At 36.4% G+C, this 18,179-nt stretch overlaps 1 protein-coding gene across 2 annotated transcripts in view; it reads left to right on the top strand.

Annotated features, from left to right (window-relative positions):
• tasp1 (taspase, threonine aspartase, 1) overlaps positions 1-14,046 on the top strand; it is a 32,054-nt gene extending 18,008 nt beyond the window's left edge. For both annotated transcript variants that reach the window (XM_079856276.1, XM_079856277.1), the window contains 4 exons: positions 1,319-1,429; positions 3,867-3,974; positions 6,710-6,783; positions 12,097-14,046. In XM_079856276.1, the coding sequence (XP_079712402.1) occupies positions 1,319-1,429; positions 3,867-3,974; positions 6,710-6,783; positions 12,097-12,189 (386 nt within the window). In that variant the 3' untranslated portion in view covers positions 12,190-14,046. The remainder of the gene's footprint in view (positions 1-1,318; positions 1,430-3,866; positions 3,975-6,709; positions 6,784-12,096) is intronic.
• Positions 14,047-18,179: the final 4,133 nt, after the last annotated feature.

Raw genomic sequence — 18,179 nt, 5'->3', positions numbered from 1 at the left:
CACACACACACACACACACACACACACACACACACACACACACACATATATATAAATAAAAACCTCTTTCATTTCAGAATGTCCTTTACGACATCTAAAGTGCATTTAATTTCATTGTTTAATTTATCTTTTCAAAGCCAGTCTTATAGGTATTGGTTTCTTAACCCGGTTTCTTGTTACCAGTGTCCGATTCACAACTTGTTTAAGATTGTTAAAGATGATTCACAAACTGAACCGTTTTTTTTTTATTAGTCTGTCAAATCCGTTTACTGATGAACTATAAACGCCATACAAATGTATCTACTACCATTCAAAATTGAGGTCAGTACTGTTTTATTCAGCAAGGATGCATTAAAAGTCCTTGGTGATTCATATAATGCAAGTCAATGGCTAAAGTCACTTTGAGAAAAGAAAAAAAAAACATATACAGGCAAAACAAAATGAATACCAGTGGCTCCTGACGATTCGTTGAGGTCTTATGAAGCGAAACGATCGGTCTGTGCAAGAAACTGAACATTATTTACAACATTATTACTTGTAATCCACAGCGTCAGCAAACAGTTCTGAGTGCGTTCTTGGCAGTCTGGAGCGTGAGCTTCCTGACGCATAATGACGTAAACTTAAATATATACTTGGGGTTGGGAAGTGGCATCGGAAAAGGGTTTGTTTCATGGCTGAGAAAGAATATTATATTTACCATTGGTTCTACATTATGGAGAAAACTAAACCATAATAATGAGCATTTAAAATATGAATTAAGCACTCAAGTGCACGGATAAAGCTTTAACGTTCGAGCGAGTGACCATGTAAAGTGGCTAACGTTAGGCTACTAGCATGTTTCAAGTGATAAGCCATGTTTGAGGTCGATGAATGATAGGTGAACTTTTAGATTTCTTGCTTGACATAATTACCACATAGACCAGCCGTGTTAACAGTCTGTTCGTCATGCCAATTCATGTGGAGTCTTTTTTTAATATATATATATATATATATATATAACCGACTAATTCAAATTTGGTTCACTAAGCCTCTTGTCATTGACTATTGTTCATTTGACTATTAGGGGGCAGCCCTAAATTCAATATGCAAATACACAGACAAATTGCAAGTCAGTATGAAAATAACATGAACTCCATGAACACAGACAACCAGAACTGGACTGGACTGGACTCTTACATCAGAACTGTAACAGTTCCAAACATGAAATTGTAAATTTACACGCAGTTGTACAATATACATAATGTCTTATTAGGTTTTTTATTTATTTTTAATTTTTATATTAAATGATTGAATGTGGGTCTTGTATGTACTGTTGCAGGCTCTGGAGAGCACCTGATTCGCACCATGTTGGCCAGAGAGTGCTCTACCTCCATGCAGACTGAAAACGCACACCAGGCCCTACTGGAGGCTATGCAAAATAAATTCATCAGTGAGTGACTCTCAGATAATCTCTTTCCCTCCCTGTTATCCTGTTTTCATGTTTCTCTCTCTTTCAGCAGGCTAGCATCACTTCACCACAGTATGTGTGAGTAAGAACAGCTCTGAGCTAAAAGTGAACAACAAAATCATTAACAACTTGCTTGACTGGAAATGAGCGCTAAAAAAATTCGGCAGCCGCAACGTTTTTTTCTGTATGTTTGGATTTGTGGATCAATAACATTCTTTTGAATGGGCTCCACAAGTTTTTGGTTAAATCATATTTGTGTGGCCACAGTTATTTTCAGATGCCATAAATACTCTGTTGACAGTGCTTTTGAAGATGTCGCCTTCTTTCATGTTCAGAAGCTTTGCTCGTTTGGTTCCCATTCTGGGCTTGTGAAATTGAGTGACTGCTTGGATTTTATATTGAATGTAACACAAAGTACATGTGGGAATATTTGCTGGTTTTGGCCTGTGACCTTTATAGTTTTGTTGCACGGAAATCTTCAAATGTGAGATTTTCTTCATTATTATTATTTATTTATTTAATTGAGTTTTATGTGTTCCTGCAAAGCTTGGTTAATCAACATTATATTGACCCTCATAAATTAACATAAATACCCTAAACACAACATGATGCGATAAGATTCCTGATGCCCAATAAATCACAAATCGCAGCCAATCAGAAGAGCGTGTGTTCGGGCTCTTTCTGCAAGTGCAGTGCACAGCTGTCTCACACTTGCAACAAAATGGATAAGTATTTAATCGAGTTAATGAAAGTTAAACCATTTTAACATTATTCAAAATATTTAGTGACTAATACCTTTCATTTGTTTTCAAGATCTGAGACAAATTATCCATTGTCTCATTTGTCGTGGCTGTATTTAATTTGGTATATATGATATCCAAACTCAAATCAAACTAAAATATTGTGCAAAACTCACAAGCACATGAGATAATCATTGAGCTTTCAGCCAAAAATAGAACCCTTGTCGTTTGATGCATATTGCCTCTAATTAACATGGAAATGACCTTTTATCTTGTGTTAAAGGGACTATATGTATAATTTAGAAACCCTTGTTATTAGCGATACCGGTGGCCGTTAACTGTACTGCAGCTCGCATACGTAATGTACAAGAGTCTGAATGTGATTCAATGTGATACACTCAACAAAGTTATTTTCGTTCTTTGCTTAGAAGTAAAAAAGTTGGAAATACCTTTGCAGCGATGTACTGTTAACAAACATCCTGACGCCGAAATGTGCTGCATGCTTTCCTCAATAACATTAACAAAATAAACAGAACAAAAATGTCGGGCGTAGATTTGGAGAAGCTCTGAAGGGAGGGTGGGATCTCATGCTTTTAAAGCTAGCTTGCTATTGCTAGCCTCTCTGAAAATTGCCTACCCTTACTTTAAGGGCTTTATTTTGTGAAAATGATCAGATGACTGCATTGTTAGCACTTTGATTACAATTGTTTACCAAATAATTAAACAGGTATACATGAAATGTTGATCTCATTTAATGTGAGAAGAGAGGCTAAGGAGTGCCACTATTTCTACTAAAATATTTGACTGCAGAATGCTGCGATTGACCAATAAGAATCAAGTGTTTCTCAAAGCTGTGTAATTTGATTTAAACTTTGAAGATGCCTAGATGAAACAGAATAAGGAGAATAAAAGCCTTTTTAATGGAATATTGGATTAAGATCTGTTTTATTATGTCTTTTGAATTGTGGTGTTAAGACCACATTTTCTGTGTGAAGGGTGTCCAGGTTTTATTTAAGAGGTGTTATAAAAAGAGCCGTATTCAGTGTAAACAAGCTGAACACAACATGATGTGCAAAATCAATATGGCATTAATGAAACGGAGCACCTATCTGAGGTGAAATTTAAAACTCTTCCCTCCTGTGGACTGATGTTATGCTTGAGTGCTTCAAACCTAGTCCGTGTCCAGCACTCCTTTGGTTTTGAGATGTAATCATTTGAATGGGCTTGAAGCCCGTTTTGCAGCGCAAACTCTTTCAGTTTTTTCCCCTTTGGAAAAGTATGAGTATTTGCCTGCTTTTTCCCTTTATCGGAGCTGCTTTGTCCCTTTATCAGAGCTCCGTGAGGGGTTACCGAAATAACTCATTCCATCATTAACCTATTAAAGAGCGAAAAGTGGCTCTGCTCCCAATTTTTCTCATTTGGTTAATAAAACAAAAGCTTTGGAAAGAATAATTGTTTTCAGTCGTTTAGGTTGGCAGGGGAAAGTACGGAAATGTTCGGCTTTTCCGCTCATTTCATTAACTTCTCAGAACAGAGCATAACTAATAAATCATTGACCGAATCGCTGGATTTTCTTAGATGTCTCCAACGTGCTTTCATTTTGATTTTACATCTAAATAGACTGATTGTAGTGGAAAGAAGGTCACGGTTGAAATGCAGTTGGCTTGTTTGTGTTTAAGGTTCGCCGTTCCTGGCTGGCGAGGACTGTGTTCTGGGTGGGGTGATTGTTCTGAGGTGCTGCACATGTGGAGAAGCCCAACGCTCTGAAGACATCCAGGCTCTGCTAGGTACGTGCTCCTCTGTCCTGCTTCAGCTTAAATTCATTACACCTGAGGTCCAAAACTGTGATGATTGTGCATTCAAAAACATCAAAACGGAATGGATCACTGTATCACGAGTACATTAAAAATAATAATAATAAAGAATACTAAAAAGCAGGGTTCCTCAAATCTTGCCCTGCAGAGTTTAGCTCCAACCCTGATCAAACACACCTGAGCAAGCTATCATACACCCGGCGCAATGCGGCAAGTTTTCTTTTTTTTTCAGCCCGACACAGTTATCTTTTTCACATCATGTGCCACACTGTTTAAATAGCAAATGCATTTGCGCCTATTTGTGCGCCCCTTGGGCGTGCTGGTCTGTAAACGAGGTGTGTTTAGGCGCATTGTTGGCATGTTGCTATTTTGAGGCAACTGAAGTAGACTGCGTCATTGACCCATAAAACCTGGTCTAAAGTCAATGGCACAATATTTTTTTTTGTTATTTAAAGAGCGCATTAGTAATGTGCGCCTATAGGCGGGTCCACAACGTGCGTACACTTTGATCCATTTCCTCGCTAAAGAAGCACTCAGTTTTTCCGCTTGCAAATTCCGTCATGTAAATAGCGAATCCGCCATGGCGCGAGCGCAACTGGCTTTTAAAGGAATGGGAGACAAGACTCTGATTTGTTTATTCAGGGCGCGCCGACCATTTTTCCCGTCGTTCAACTAGCAAAAGTGGATTCGGACATGCTCTTAAATGCACTTGCGCCGTGTGCTTTAGACCTTGTGCTTAGAATGTTAAAAAAGGGCCCAAGGAGTCTAGAAAATCAGGATCACTAGAAAATCACAGGTAGGTGAGTTTGATCAGGGTTTGAGCTAAACTCTGAAGGGCCGTGGCACTCCAGGACCGGATTTGCGGTGCCTTGTTATAAAGCAAATTTAATTCACTACCTTAACTATGTAAAAAAATTTTTTTTATTTCTTATGCTTATCAAGGCTGCATACAAAAAACAGCAATATTGAGAAATTATTATTATTATTTTAACTTTTTCCTTTGATTTCAAACCTGAATTTTCAGCATCATTTCTCCAGTCTTCAGTGACACACGATCCTTCTGAAATCATTTTAATATGCAGATTTGGTGCTCAAGAAACATTTCTTATCAATGTTTAAAACGGTTGTGCTGTTTAATATTTTTGTGGAAACTATAATCTTTTTTTTTTTTTTTTTCAGGATTCTTTAATGAACAGCATTTTTTTTTTTTTTTTTAATAGAGATCTTTTGTAACATCATAAATGTATCTAGTACCACTTTTGAACAATTGAATGCATCATTGCTGAAAGTGTTACATAAAAAGATGCCGTTATAGAGGATTTTTGAAGAACATCTGGGTCACTGAAGATTCCCTGAAAGTCATTCCCCCCCTCCTTCACCACCCCCCACCCCATTCTTCCTTTCTGATGCCCCCCTCACATTCTTGTCTAAAGATGCAGACAATTTTTCCAGGCATCTTTGTTTAAACATTCAGGGATAAACATGGCAGCTCCCTGCATTCACAAATAGCAGAATAAACAGGTCTCAAAGTGTGGTCTGGGAGTGTGGTCGGGAGAATAGAGGCATTGTTATGATTAGGGCTGACAACACTCAATGGAACAACACATTTGAGACTGATATGAAACTCACCTTTTCAATATCTTTGTCTGTTGTGTTCATTAATCAAATTAACTGTTCAATCTTGACTTCAATTTAAGGCTAACTCAGAAGGCTAATTCGCCTTAGGTTCATTTTGGAAGTTCTAATGGGGTTTTAGAATAGCGGTTTTCCATTTATGAGTAAAATATTAGGGGTGGAAATCTTTAGGCACCACACGATCCGATCCAATTCCGATTCTGGGAGTCACGATCCGATTCCAAAATGATTCTTGATTTACATTTCCTTTTTTCTTTTTTTTTTTCTTTATTAAATAGTTTACTGACTTTAAATCTTATAATTAGTATATTTATCTTATAATTAATGTATAAATTCATTTAAGTACTTTTTAAAATAATTACAAATTTAAAACAATTTTATGTTAAGAATTTATTTAACTAAATATGGTTTCAAAACAATACAATTAAATAGCAAATAATAAAGAGGATTTTTATTATTATTAGTGAGTGATTTTATGCCTTCTCAACTTTACTGCTGTTTGATTATTATTGATGACATCATAAATCACACTAATGCACAGATCTATTTTGACAATATAGAAGTTTTGTCTTGTCTGTGTAATAAAAACAGACTTTAATTACGTACATTTTTATGATCATAAAAGCATTTTAAGATGCAAGTGCATTTAACAACTAACACTGATTCACCCCACAGCCACAATCTTTATTCGAAGATTCGAGGGTTTGTGTGTGTGTGTGTGTGTGTGTGAATTCAAAGCAAGCAGAATACGGTTGTTTCTAGATCACGCACAATTCTATCGTGAATGCTAACTCAGAATTTGAAAAGAGAATTGCGATGCATTGGAGAACGTTGTTTTTATTTTATTTTATTTTTTTAACCACCTCTATAAAATTTGCATTGTGGTTCACAATATTATTTGAGATTTTATTCTGTTCTAATATTTCATTAATTAATAAAATAAAGCTATTCTAAAAATCCATTTGAAACTCCTCAAGATGCTAATTCTCTTCCAGGTTTATAGAATGTGTAATCTTCTAAGGACTTTTTAGTAGCTATATCTCTCCGTTATTGTGTCTCTCTTTTATTCACAGTGGAGTTTCTATGGAGCCATACTACAGAGAGCATGTGTGTGGGATACATGTCTGCCCAGGACAGTAAACCCAGGGTAAGAAGTTCCTGCATCAGAACACCCTCATCAGGGGCTCTTCACTGTCTCCGCAGTTGCTAGGGCATTCTGGGTGGTTAGTCTCTATGATTTTCTGGTGCCTAGATATGGCTTGGGTCCCTGCTTCAATTTAGTCATTGGCATGGCAAAAAATTTAAAATCTGTTATAATAGTAATAGCACACCTTTCTTAAATAAGCCATGTGATTCCAGGCATCATGCATGCCTGTAACACCAGTGGTGTGGGTTGAGTTACATGCCAAAATATATTACGGAGGTGCGGACACTTTCACTGTTTATTCTATGAATTTTCGTGAGTGAAATCCACATTTCCACGGGTGAATTGTAAGTCAGTTTGGAACCTTGTGATTGAGCGAAAGATTTGACCACCGTGTTCAAGTAAATTCACAGATTTGACTTAACAGAAAGATGCTTGGTTTGAAAGTGGCTTCATGCATCGTTACACTATTGACAGTTGAAAATTTACCTTTTTTTGTGACCGCACCTGCAGGGTTTGTTCAAGTGTGAGCAATAGTAATAGAGATGCTTGTCTTTGCAGTCCTCACAATTAAGGTTTGTTAGTGTTATTAAAAATTATTAATAAAATATTAACAAAACTCCTATTGGTTTAGCTTTAACAGTCATGTCCTAATGCCGAAAAGTGATAAAAGCATGGCAACACGCACAATGGCAGCAGGTACTCATAAAATGAAGCCGTTCAAAATGAACAATCCTACTGAATTGTGACGGGTCTTTCCTCCTACGACTGCAGCAGAAAGACACCAATTCATTCCTGTACCATTCCAGAAACATTCCTCCCATTCCTTCATGCATTGTGCTGCTGTGTATGTGTGTGTGTTTGATGAGATGAAAGCCCTGAGCTGATTGGCAGCTCAGCGAGATAGAACACAGTCCAGAGCTCTGGGAGTGTGTGCCGTTTTAACCGTTTCTATTCACGCTAGTAGCTCAGAGCGTGTCTGGAAGTGTGCATTGACCCATTTTAGAATAGTCCTTTGTTGGGTTTGTGCTCTGAACAGTGGCTCTAGTCAGTTCTTGCAGAAGCCAGTGTACTCTTTATCCGGTCTATTGTCAGTGCAGATTGGCTGGAAGCGAACCCTCTCTGTTGCTTCAAGCCCTTTGGCTTTCATGCCTGGCATTGATGAATCTCTTACATCTTTACCTCCAGAACTTCTCAACCTATTCACTTTGTACATCTGTTAGCACAGATGCAATGTTAGGCCATATTTAATTTTCCTTTAATTTAATTTAAAACAAATTTTTTTTTTAAATCCATACATTTCAAAGAATTGCATAATGTAAACTTTGCACAGCATAAAATTATAACTATGTATACTGGATATTTGTGGTCATGAAACTGTACATAGGATATGGATGAGCCTCTGTGTTTGGTGCACTGACAAACATGTTGTCCGATAGATAGCCTGGAATGTGGATTGCATGTTTTTTTGTTGTTTTTTTGGCAAGATTTCAAACCTTCCAGCTCAATTCCCAAATCCACACGCATCATTGCGGTTGGAGGAGAGCTAGTTTTCTCATGTCCTCTCCTCCTTGCTCTGGGATGAGTTTCCTGTACAGCGATGTAACTTGCTGATTAACTATCATAGTACGATGCATCGTTAAGGAAACTTACCAACTAGTCATGATAAGCCGTAGTAACTCTTTTGCACCTCTGTCATTTGAACTACATTGGTCCAGCAATATAGGACTGTCGTAATTGACGATTAATACTTTTCTGCTAATTAATCTATTTGAGATCTCCGAAATTCTGCTTTAACATATGGTGGCAGTACTTAATGACTATTTCACTGTTTTTGTTACATGTCATTTTGCTTTATTCGCGGGTTTATTCATTCAAGTTACACTTTATTTGGATACAGTGATTTATTAAGCAGCGTTTCCTCCGAAATTACCCGGAACAATTTGTCCCAGGAACTTTTTTTCCCCCATAAAGCCTGAACCTCGTCGTCGGTCCATCTGCCAAATTTTTTAAACTCCATTGTTGATTCGAAAATTAAACAACAGCTACTACACGCACCGCAACAGATTTAAAAAAAAAAATGGTGGTTGAAATAAAATGCTGCGTGGAGTCAACCAATCAAAATGCGGCATAGACTCAACCAATCAGCATGTTCAGCGCCCAAGTCCCACCCCTGAAAGTTCCTGAACTTTGAAAAAGTTCTACCTCGCAAGCAGGGACTTTCGGAGGGGGAAACACACCCCAAAGTCCCTAGTTCCTGGGGAAAGTTCCTGCGGTGGAAACGCGGCCTAAACACCCACTGTGTATGTTGTTACTTCTTCCGCCACAATATTTAAATAGAATGAAATATATAGAATTTACTGAATGTTAGCTTGCTTGTTGTGCCCAAGAGCATGATCTATTTAAGTCGACATGTCATTGAACAATAAACTGTTTCAACCACGCAAGTTTGCAATGCTGTTTGTGAATGTTTGTCAGAACTATGGTTTCGGGAAACGGCAAATCAATGAAACTGTTGTTAACGTCGGAACTTGCGACCATAGTTGGCCAACAATGCTTTCGGGAAATGCATCCTTGGTTGCTGATTAATTGGTTACACTGCTCACTCTTCCATTTTTCCATTTAGCCCCTCAAAACAAGGGATGGCACATTGTGGCTGAGAACAAAATATGTGGAAACCACAGCTGAAGCATGGCCATTGTCATATATCTGTTTTTACGCTGCGGGCCCACTTCTGGTTTAAACATTCTGGTTTTCAGCTCTTTAACACATCATACACACTTTTTTACATGGCAATTAAAAAAGAATTTTAATGGCATACTTTTGGTCTCTCAAACAAAGCAGTTTTCTGATTATATCCAACTGCTTAAATGTTTGGCTTGAGTCTAGATGTCCATCTCAGTCAGTGAATCTCTGGTTTGCCACACAGAATTAAGTCTAATCTTCAGGTTGCGTTAAGACTTCATGATTATTTCCAGCAGTGGTAATCCCAACCACATGTGAACCATTCCAGATAAAACACCATCAAGTAGATTGAAATGTGTTCAACTTCAAAACACTGTTGTCATTTATAAGAAAGTCCAATTTACACTTGAAGATTGGAGGGGAATTACATTTCAAAGTCAGAATTGCGAGTTATAAACTCACAACTGTGAGGAAAAAAAATCTGAATTGTGAGATGAAAAGTCGCAATTACCTTTTTATTTTTTATTTTTTATTCAGTGGTGGAAACAAGCTTCAATAATAACTAGATAACAGAACACAAATCTACTGAATCAATTAAAAATCAAAGTAAATGTAATTACTCATAATTTTAAATTAAGGAGAACTTTAAATTAACTGGAATTTATGATTAAAATAAATACAATAACAACAAATAAACAAAAAAAAAGATTTATTAAAAAAAGACTGGAAATCCTACTGAACTTATGCTACATACAATTGTAATTCACCTCTCGAATTGCGAGTTTATATCTTTCAATTCTGACTTTATTTTTCGCAATTGTTTTTATCTCGCAATTCTGACTTTATAACTCGAAATTGCATGTTTATATCTCGGAAAAAAAGATGTAAACACAATTGTGTGAAAAAAAGTCAGAATTGTAAGACAAAAAGTCGCAATTATCTTTTAAATTGTTTTATTCTGTGGTGGAAACAAGCTTCCACAAGTTATGTGTTGAAGCTTTTTCTAATAAAAAAAAAGATTCACATAATTAGTTGCTTGATCTCACTCTAGACGATTGTGCTACAGGCTTTTGAGAAGATGTGTGCTATTACTTTTATAAGTTACGGTGAATTATTTTCGAATGATAAAACAAGCAAAACATCACATAGACTTCTATAGAAATGGGTACCTGAGCCATTTAGTTGAGGACCACAATATCATGGAGACTTGGGCCAATAAGCAACCACCCAGAAAACCCTGGTAACCACATAGCATATTGCTAAAAACCACTCTGAAGTATTTGGGCCATGTTATTGCACAAGTGAATGTAATGGGAATGTATAAAGGAAGGCTTTATCTCTATATGGATACAACATTGGAATAACGTTCCATGGGGTAGCAAGAAAAATGTGAAAAGTTGTGTTATGATTCCCCTTGTTTTCTAGTTCCCCTAATCCTTTGCAGCAATGTCTGAATGTGTTTGTTACATGTGTGTGTTAGCGATTAGCAGAAACATATTAGAAAGTTGGTGTTCTATGCCTGTTACTCATCTATATTTAAAGCTAAGCTTTTTTTTAAAGATATTTTGGGGCTTTTTTAACTTTTAAAAACGGTTGAGGATAGACAGGAAGTTATAGGGGAATCACGAGCTGGGACTCAAATTCGCGCCACCCAAAGTTCCGTGGCATTATTGCTCCGACAAGCTACGCCTTTTGTAAAACACAATGTTTCAGTTGGGGTTGTTGTGTGGACTCCAATTTACACTAGATTGTTGGAAACAAGTTAAATCTTTTTTTTTTTTAAACCAATAATACAATAAATCAACAGTCGTCTTTTATGTAGAGTCATGGGTTCAGTACCATTTCAGTCATTTATTGTATTTATATCATTTATATTTATTTATATTTTAGTGCACCTGTTTTTTATTTATTTATTTTCCCATTTAAATTTTTCTCGATATATTTGGATTTATTCATCCAAAATGTGCTAAATTTGAGACATCCTGTGTTATACTGTAAATCCAATTTTTGTTACTGGATTCCGTCATTCCATCAGTTTTTTCTGCGTTACAGAAATCATAGGGCCCTATATTTTAGTTATGTCATACTTATATTTACATTTATTTTGTAATTTCATTATTTACTTTATTTTTTTGATGGATTTATTATTACTTATATCTTTTCTCAGAGTAGATGTCGCATTGTTTAGTTTTAGTTATTTTAGTTAGTTTTGAGGTATTGTCTTCTAGCTTGCTAGTAGTCTGCCTGAGCTTGTGCTGGAGGTCACATAGACTGTGTAAGTGAGATATGGATCACTATCATAGCATAACTGACACACATGGATGTGCTGAAAGGGGTCACAGTTTTCCACTGACTTGTCACCCTATGCGTGTTGTCCCGCCATGAACCAGTGCTTCCAACAGGTGGCCCGAGGCACCCTGGGATGATACCTTCACACATGGTTCTGGCTCTCAGGGGGGCGCTTATCGTTGCCCGACAGAGAGCGGGACCAGAGTATGTGCCCGAGACGGGTGGGTGGCAGCTGCCTTTGATTGCAATCAGGACACCTCACTCCCACTATTTAACAGCTGTGTGCTTCTCCACCACACTCACACTTGACTCTGACTCTTTCTCTCTCTCTCTGTTTGCCAGACTCACATATCCAGACTTCCTCCTGGGGCGGTGGCCGGACAGTCTCTGGCAATCGAAGGTGGAGTCTGTCGACTCGGGACCGCGAGTGACTGAAGCGGTGTGAAATCATCCTCTATTTCTGCAGCAATATGTCAGCGGGATCTTTATAGCAAAGAGCTTGATGTTGTGTCATCGTAGGACACAATTATAAAGGGACAAAAAGGTTGCAATATGTCTTTTCTTCCATCTTTTCTTTATTGCACAGATATACAAACATTTATTCACAATTTCCTTTTCTAAAACATACCATGCTACTTTTGCGTTCCATTCATGGGCATAGCATAGACAGTGTCATCTGTTTTACTGTCACTTGAGAGGGGGGGGCGGGGACAGGGTTAGCAGGGTAATTTGCCTAAGGCGTCTGCTAAGAAAAGGACATGCCAAGTGCACTTCAGGACTAGTGCACTGCTCTGGTTTTAGTGGGCTTCCAAGAAACTCAGCTTCTAGTATGTGCTGGACAAGACTTGATGCTCCATTTCTATTCCTCTCTTAAACAATATGCACCGTCCTTTTCGTTGTAAATAAGCTAAGGGTTGTTGAAACAGGGTGGCCATTAATGTAAACGGCTTACTTGATGTTTAATATTACTTTTACTATTATGTTTTATATATAGATAAGATGCTTGTTTTGTGCAAAAGTTCAGTTTAGTAATTGATATTATAGGTCTGAACGTTTCTGGTCTGAGTGGAGATATTTGACACGTGTGCTTGATGTGAGTCTGGTTGAGTCGCAAATGCGTACGCAGCGTGGAATACAGGATCAAATCCTTTTTGAAATTTGCAAGAATTGCCTTTTCATTTGACTTTTTTAAAGCTAGGTATAGCAGTTCAGAATAAAATTTGTCGTTTACTCACTCTCATGTCATTCCAAACCTGTACAGCTTACTTTCTTCTGCAGAACACAAGAGTGTCCTTGTCATTGTTTTCATTTAGTAAGCTTTAAAATATTGAAAAAGATTCAAAGTATCAAAGAAAAATTGAGTCTTTAGAACTCTTACTGAATATTTTGGTGCTTTTATGTCCATTTTACCTTGAAAAATGAATGCCCCATTTATTGAAATTGCATAGAAAAGAGCGATCTGTCTGTTCTTCTGAAATCCAACTTTCGATCGGAATGACGTGACGGCGAGTAAATGGGAGAAATCTATTTTCAAGTGAACTATTCATTTAAAGAGTGGGACTATTCTCAAATCTAATGATATGCACTGTTGAAAATGTGTTGAATCGTGGTTGTTACACTTTCACCACAAAGTTGATGGCAGTAGGATCATAGAAAGATCTTCTGATGAGACTAGATGCACACGCACTTTTGCTCAGCGTCTTACTAAATAAGTGCACTACTTTGACTAACTGCACTGCTCGTGTGTACTAAGAACATGGCGCATGTTTTGCAAGTATGCATTTCTTTTGCGTACTTTGAGTTCACTTGACCTTATTTGAAAGCTGCATAGTGCACTTCTGTGTTTAAGCTGTATTAACATGTCAACAGCTTTGTGTGTTTTCTAATGCCATGTGTAGTGCTCAGGAGATGAGACACCCCCCCCAAGCTAAAAAAAATGACTGTTAGTCCATCTTTGAAAATGCAAAGTATATTTTAGGTCTGTATTTTATAATGGCAGAAAAATGAGAGGATCTCTAAAATGTATTTATAAATTACACTGAATCAAATGTGTGGACGGTTATCACATTGATGAGGGTTTTTTGGCAGGGCTATTATTTCAAGTTCTGCTTTTGAGAACTTTTCTTTACTTAACATTCTTGCATTACTATAAAAATGTATGATATATATATGCTTATTTTAGTTTTACTTGACCCTGCATTTATTATGAAATGTCTGTGAACGTTTCCAACAGCAGATTGTACTAACCTCTTGCTATCGTAATGCTCAATAAAACTGAGATATGACGTGCAGTTCTAAGTGTTGATTGATTCATTCATTTAATTGACTATCTCCTTTTACTATATAAAAGTTGGGCACTAAGAAATAAGTCATGTATCAATATAGACTAAAAAACTGTTTTATTTTACATAAAATGGGCTGCCCTATTATTGTGGCAGTCATGTTGGGATCGTATATCCAGCCTTTTCTTGCCGTTTGAGTATAAAATCAAACAAACTTCAGATACACTTACCTTGAACTCTGATGTTTTTGAGAGAGAGAAAAAAAAGAAAAATCCCTAGTTTTTGTGTCAGCTTTGCCAGAAAGACAAATCGATTACTAGGTGTACATATAACTCAAGGGCTGCGTCCGAAATGAGTTCTCTTGAGTAGGTACTTTGAGTGCTAAAAAAAGTATGTACTATATAGGGCTGCCAACTCCCACGCACTGAGCGTGAATAGAATTTTATGAATAGAACTAAATAGAATTTTATGAAGTTCAGTGACATGTTACAATGTTTATTTTGTACAATGATGACTGGTAGGATACAGTTTTTATTATTGCTTGACAAAAATGTCAACATTTCAATTCCATTCTTGTGATTTGATTCCGATTTTGATTCAATATTGACTAATTTGGATACATGTTTATTTTAAATTTTATTTAAAAAAATAATCTCACCTAATGCTGTAAACATAGAGGGCCCAATCTGCTGGTATTATTAAAGGTTAAAAATAACAAATTAAATTAAATATAATGCAGTTTTTGTTATAATAACAATTATTTAATTAATGACAATGAGTAAAAATATAATAGTATAGTGCTCAGCAAAATCTCCTCTAGCTATTTTTTCTATTCAATTAACGTGCTATGGTCATTAAATGGCTTTCCTGAGGTAAATGTAACGTTATGTGATATAATTGTTCTCCTACTGTTATATTGACCTCTTTCCGTGGTTGAAAAACACTAATTGGTCGATATTATGTATACTTTCGGTAAGTTGTACTGCATCTTTAAATAAAAAAAGTAACAGATGATCGGTTCACGTGCACTTGAGTTTCAAATCATGGTTCACTACTGTAACGTAACTCAAGCCTATAAGTCCCGCCCAAGCTTCCTGTTTCAATAGGAAATACATCAACACGGGTATGGAACTGTGGTTAATGTTCTAAGTCACCAAACGGGAACTAAGTGGAAAATCAGCTGAATTCTTGTTGCATTTACACTTGCATTAGAAGTGGACTGAGATCTCTTTTTGTTCCCTTTTTCCAGTCACTGTGTTGATTGAATGCTGAACCATTTGAATGCCTCTTTATGTTAAAGAGACATTGTTTGATTTATTTTTTGGCCGTGTTGAAATGTATTGTCTACAGTCTGTTGTTTTATCTTTGTCTGGAGGCCTACTGTTCTCACTCTTTTGTTTAGTCTCCATGAGCGCTTGTGGAGTTCCAGACAAAAACACTGCTCTATTTGTAGAATCATATTTGTTTTTGAGGCTCTAACAGACAGCACAAGTTCTATCCTTGTCTTCCCCCTGCCTTTTCTACTCCCCACATATCTTATAATCTTAACTGTGGCCTGCCAAAGATTTATAGTCTAGAAATAAATTACACACTTGACAATAACCCAGAGGTGAAAATAGAAGCTCTCCAGAGAAGCTGAAGAAACGGGGGGTAAATTTGTCTTTGTTTGATGTCAGATTACAGAATGATGGTGTTTTGTAGACACTGTTTGGAAGGTTTAAGTTAATAGTGTTTTCCTTTATGATCCATATTCTGTGGCTATCCTAGATGTTGTCCTGAAATTTGTCCTACATGGTGTCTGTGGATTTATATGCGTTCGTGGTCAGAGCCACATTAACGTTTGGTTTCTTTCACCACCTATTTCTTTTTCACCACCATCTTTCACCATCTCCTTTAATTTTTTGGAACAGACTCATTTAGTCATTCATGCGATTTCCATTAAGGACAATAATTGCATCTGTCTTTAATGGAGTGTTTGGTATAATATTGACTTTTTACAACAATATTGTCGGTATATTGAATAAGAAAAATCGCTACAACAGTAATAATGCAACATATATACCTTTTGTGTTATGTACTGCATTTTTTATATATATATATATATATATATATATATATATATATATATATATATATATATATATATATGAAGAGTTCAGATGCAAAAGCCTCTAAGTGCCATCTGCAATTTTCTTCTAACATGGTCATTTTTATAAAGCTTGTATATTTAAGTTCAGTAATTTCACTTAAATGACAATTAATAGGTCATTTGCATTGCCATTTAAGTGAAATTACTGAACTTAAATATACGAGCTTGATAAAAAATTATAATTCTAGAAGAAAATGTCAGATGGCACTTAGAGGCTTTTGCATCTGAACTCTTCATATATATATATATATATATGTATATTATATTATGTACACATATATATATATATATTAGTGTATATATTATATTATGTACACATATATATATATATATATTAATGTATGTATGTATGTATATATATAATATATATATACATACATACATACAATATATATAAATATTTTTTTGCAAACCTTTTGGAACAAAATGAAAACAAGAAATGGAAATGTCACATACAAAAAAAAAAAAGATGCAACAGGTGAAACTTTGTCTCAGAATTCAGTAAGGCTCCGCTCACCAAACCAGTTCCTTTTTATTCATAACTCATATTGCATATTATTCAGGATTATGATTAATATTATTAAAGACAACTTTACATGAAAAACAATTGACGTTGTGGGTGAAAAACAGACCAAAGTAAGACATGTACTGTCAAATGTACACACATTAGTACACAATTAGTACACAAATGTACACACATTAGATTTCTTAAAATGAACTGAAAAGCAATTAGATTTTCTTTAAGAAATGTGTTTGAGAGTGGGTGTTGATTTTATTGTTCATTGCATATAATTCATCAAACATAAATGTCACTCACACTTAAAGGATGGTAGACGTGTTGTGCTCTTGAGAAGACGTCCTCCACCTGTTGCTCTTCACAGCATGATCAAACACATATTACAAAATAATACAGCTCACCTTGGACCCTTAACCCTTAACACAAGCACATTCCCTGTGTCACTTTCCATTTCAGTCCTCCAATTCAGTGGCATTTTTATGCCGTGCACACCGCAATGTTATTTGTTAGAGGTTGTGGCAGTGGAGTTTCAGAGGGCCCCTTCAGCTTTGAAAAGAGATACTTGGTCTTTAAGAGGTGGCAGGGGCACAGGACATTCAAGATGTATCCGATGCCTCGCGCTCAGCAGCCCTAAAACGCAGAACAGACGGCAATGCGAGTGAAGATCAAAGCCTGCACCCGTCGCCCCGCTCGGCCTGCTGTCCACACATGCTGAGCTCTCCTGTCAGAGTGAATCTCTGCCATGTGGCCTGTGTCTTTCTGCTCAAACCAGCTCGCACAACAGGTAGCTACATCTACCACCACCAAAAACTGTTTTATTGCACCGTATATGAACTGATGTGTGTACAGAGACACAGTCACGTACACAGAGCCTCACAGGTCGTCTTCCACTGCTCATGTCACACAAGGTCATTCTGTGCTGGAAATAGCAGATAGTCGCCCTTTCAGTGCAGAACAGAAGTAAGGGGGCATAACTTTCTTCTCTGACTAGTTTACTTTTTTGTTGATGGTGGAAACACTGTCTTATGTCAGAGTGGACATGTGAAAAAAGAAATCTAAGTATGTATATTACAAGTCAAAATTAGTGCTGTCAGTTCAATGTGTTAACTTAATTTTTTTCATCACATTACAATTATACACACACATAATTTCAGGCACAGGTCATTTTTTAGATTTTGGGCCATTTCTTTTCTATAACTTATAACTTTTCTATAACAATAACCAATTGATTGCATAATTACAATTTATCTATTTGTATTTGTAGATTTCAGTTTGTAGATTTTCCTGTCAGAAATCTCCACGTCAGTAGCACTTACATAAACCAAATTTTCCAGTTTTATTCCTATCTATATTCTGAAAGATTTTAGAGTCTGTTCATGTAACATTTGCCTGTTTTATATAACATTGTATACCTAAAAACATAGTGAAAACTAATAATATATTGACTTCTAAACCGTCTCAGGTTATGACTGTAGCC

This window comes from Squalius cephalus, assembly GCF_949319135.1.
Source record: "Squalius cephalus genome assembly, chromosome: 21".
Taxonomy (NCBI): domain Eukaryota; kingdom Metazoa; phylum Chordata; class Actinopteri; order Cypriniformes; family Leuciscidae; genus Squalius; species Squalius cephalus.
The sequence above is the reverse complement of the archived record's forward strand: the minus strand, read 5'-3'. Positions and strand labels throughout refer to the sequence as shown.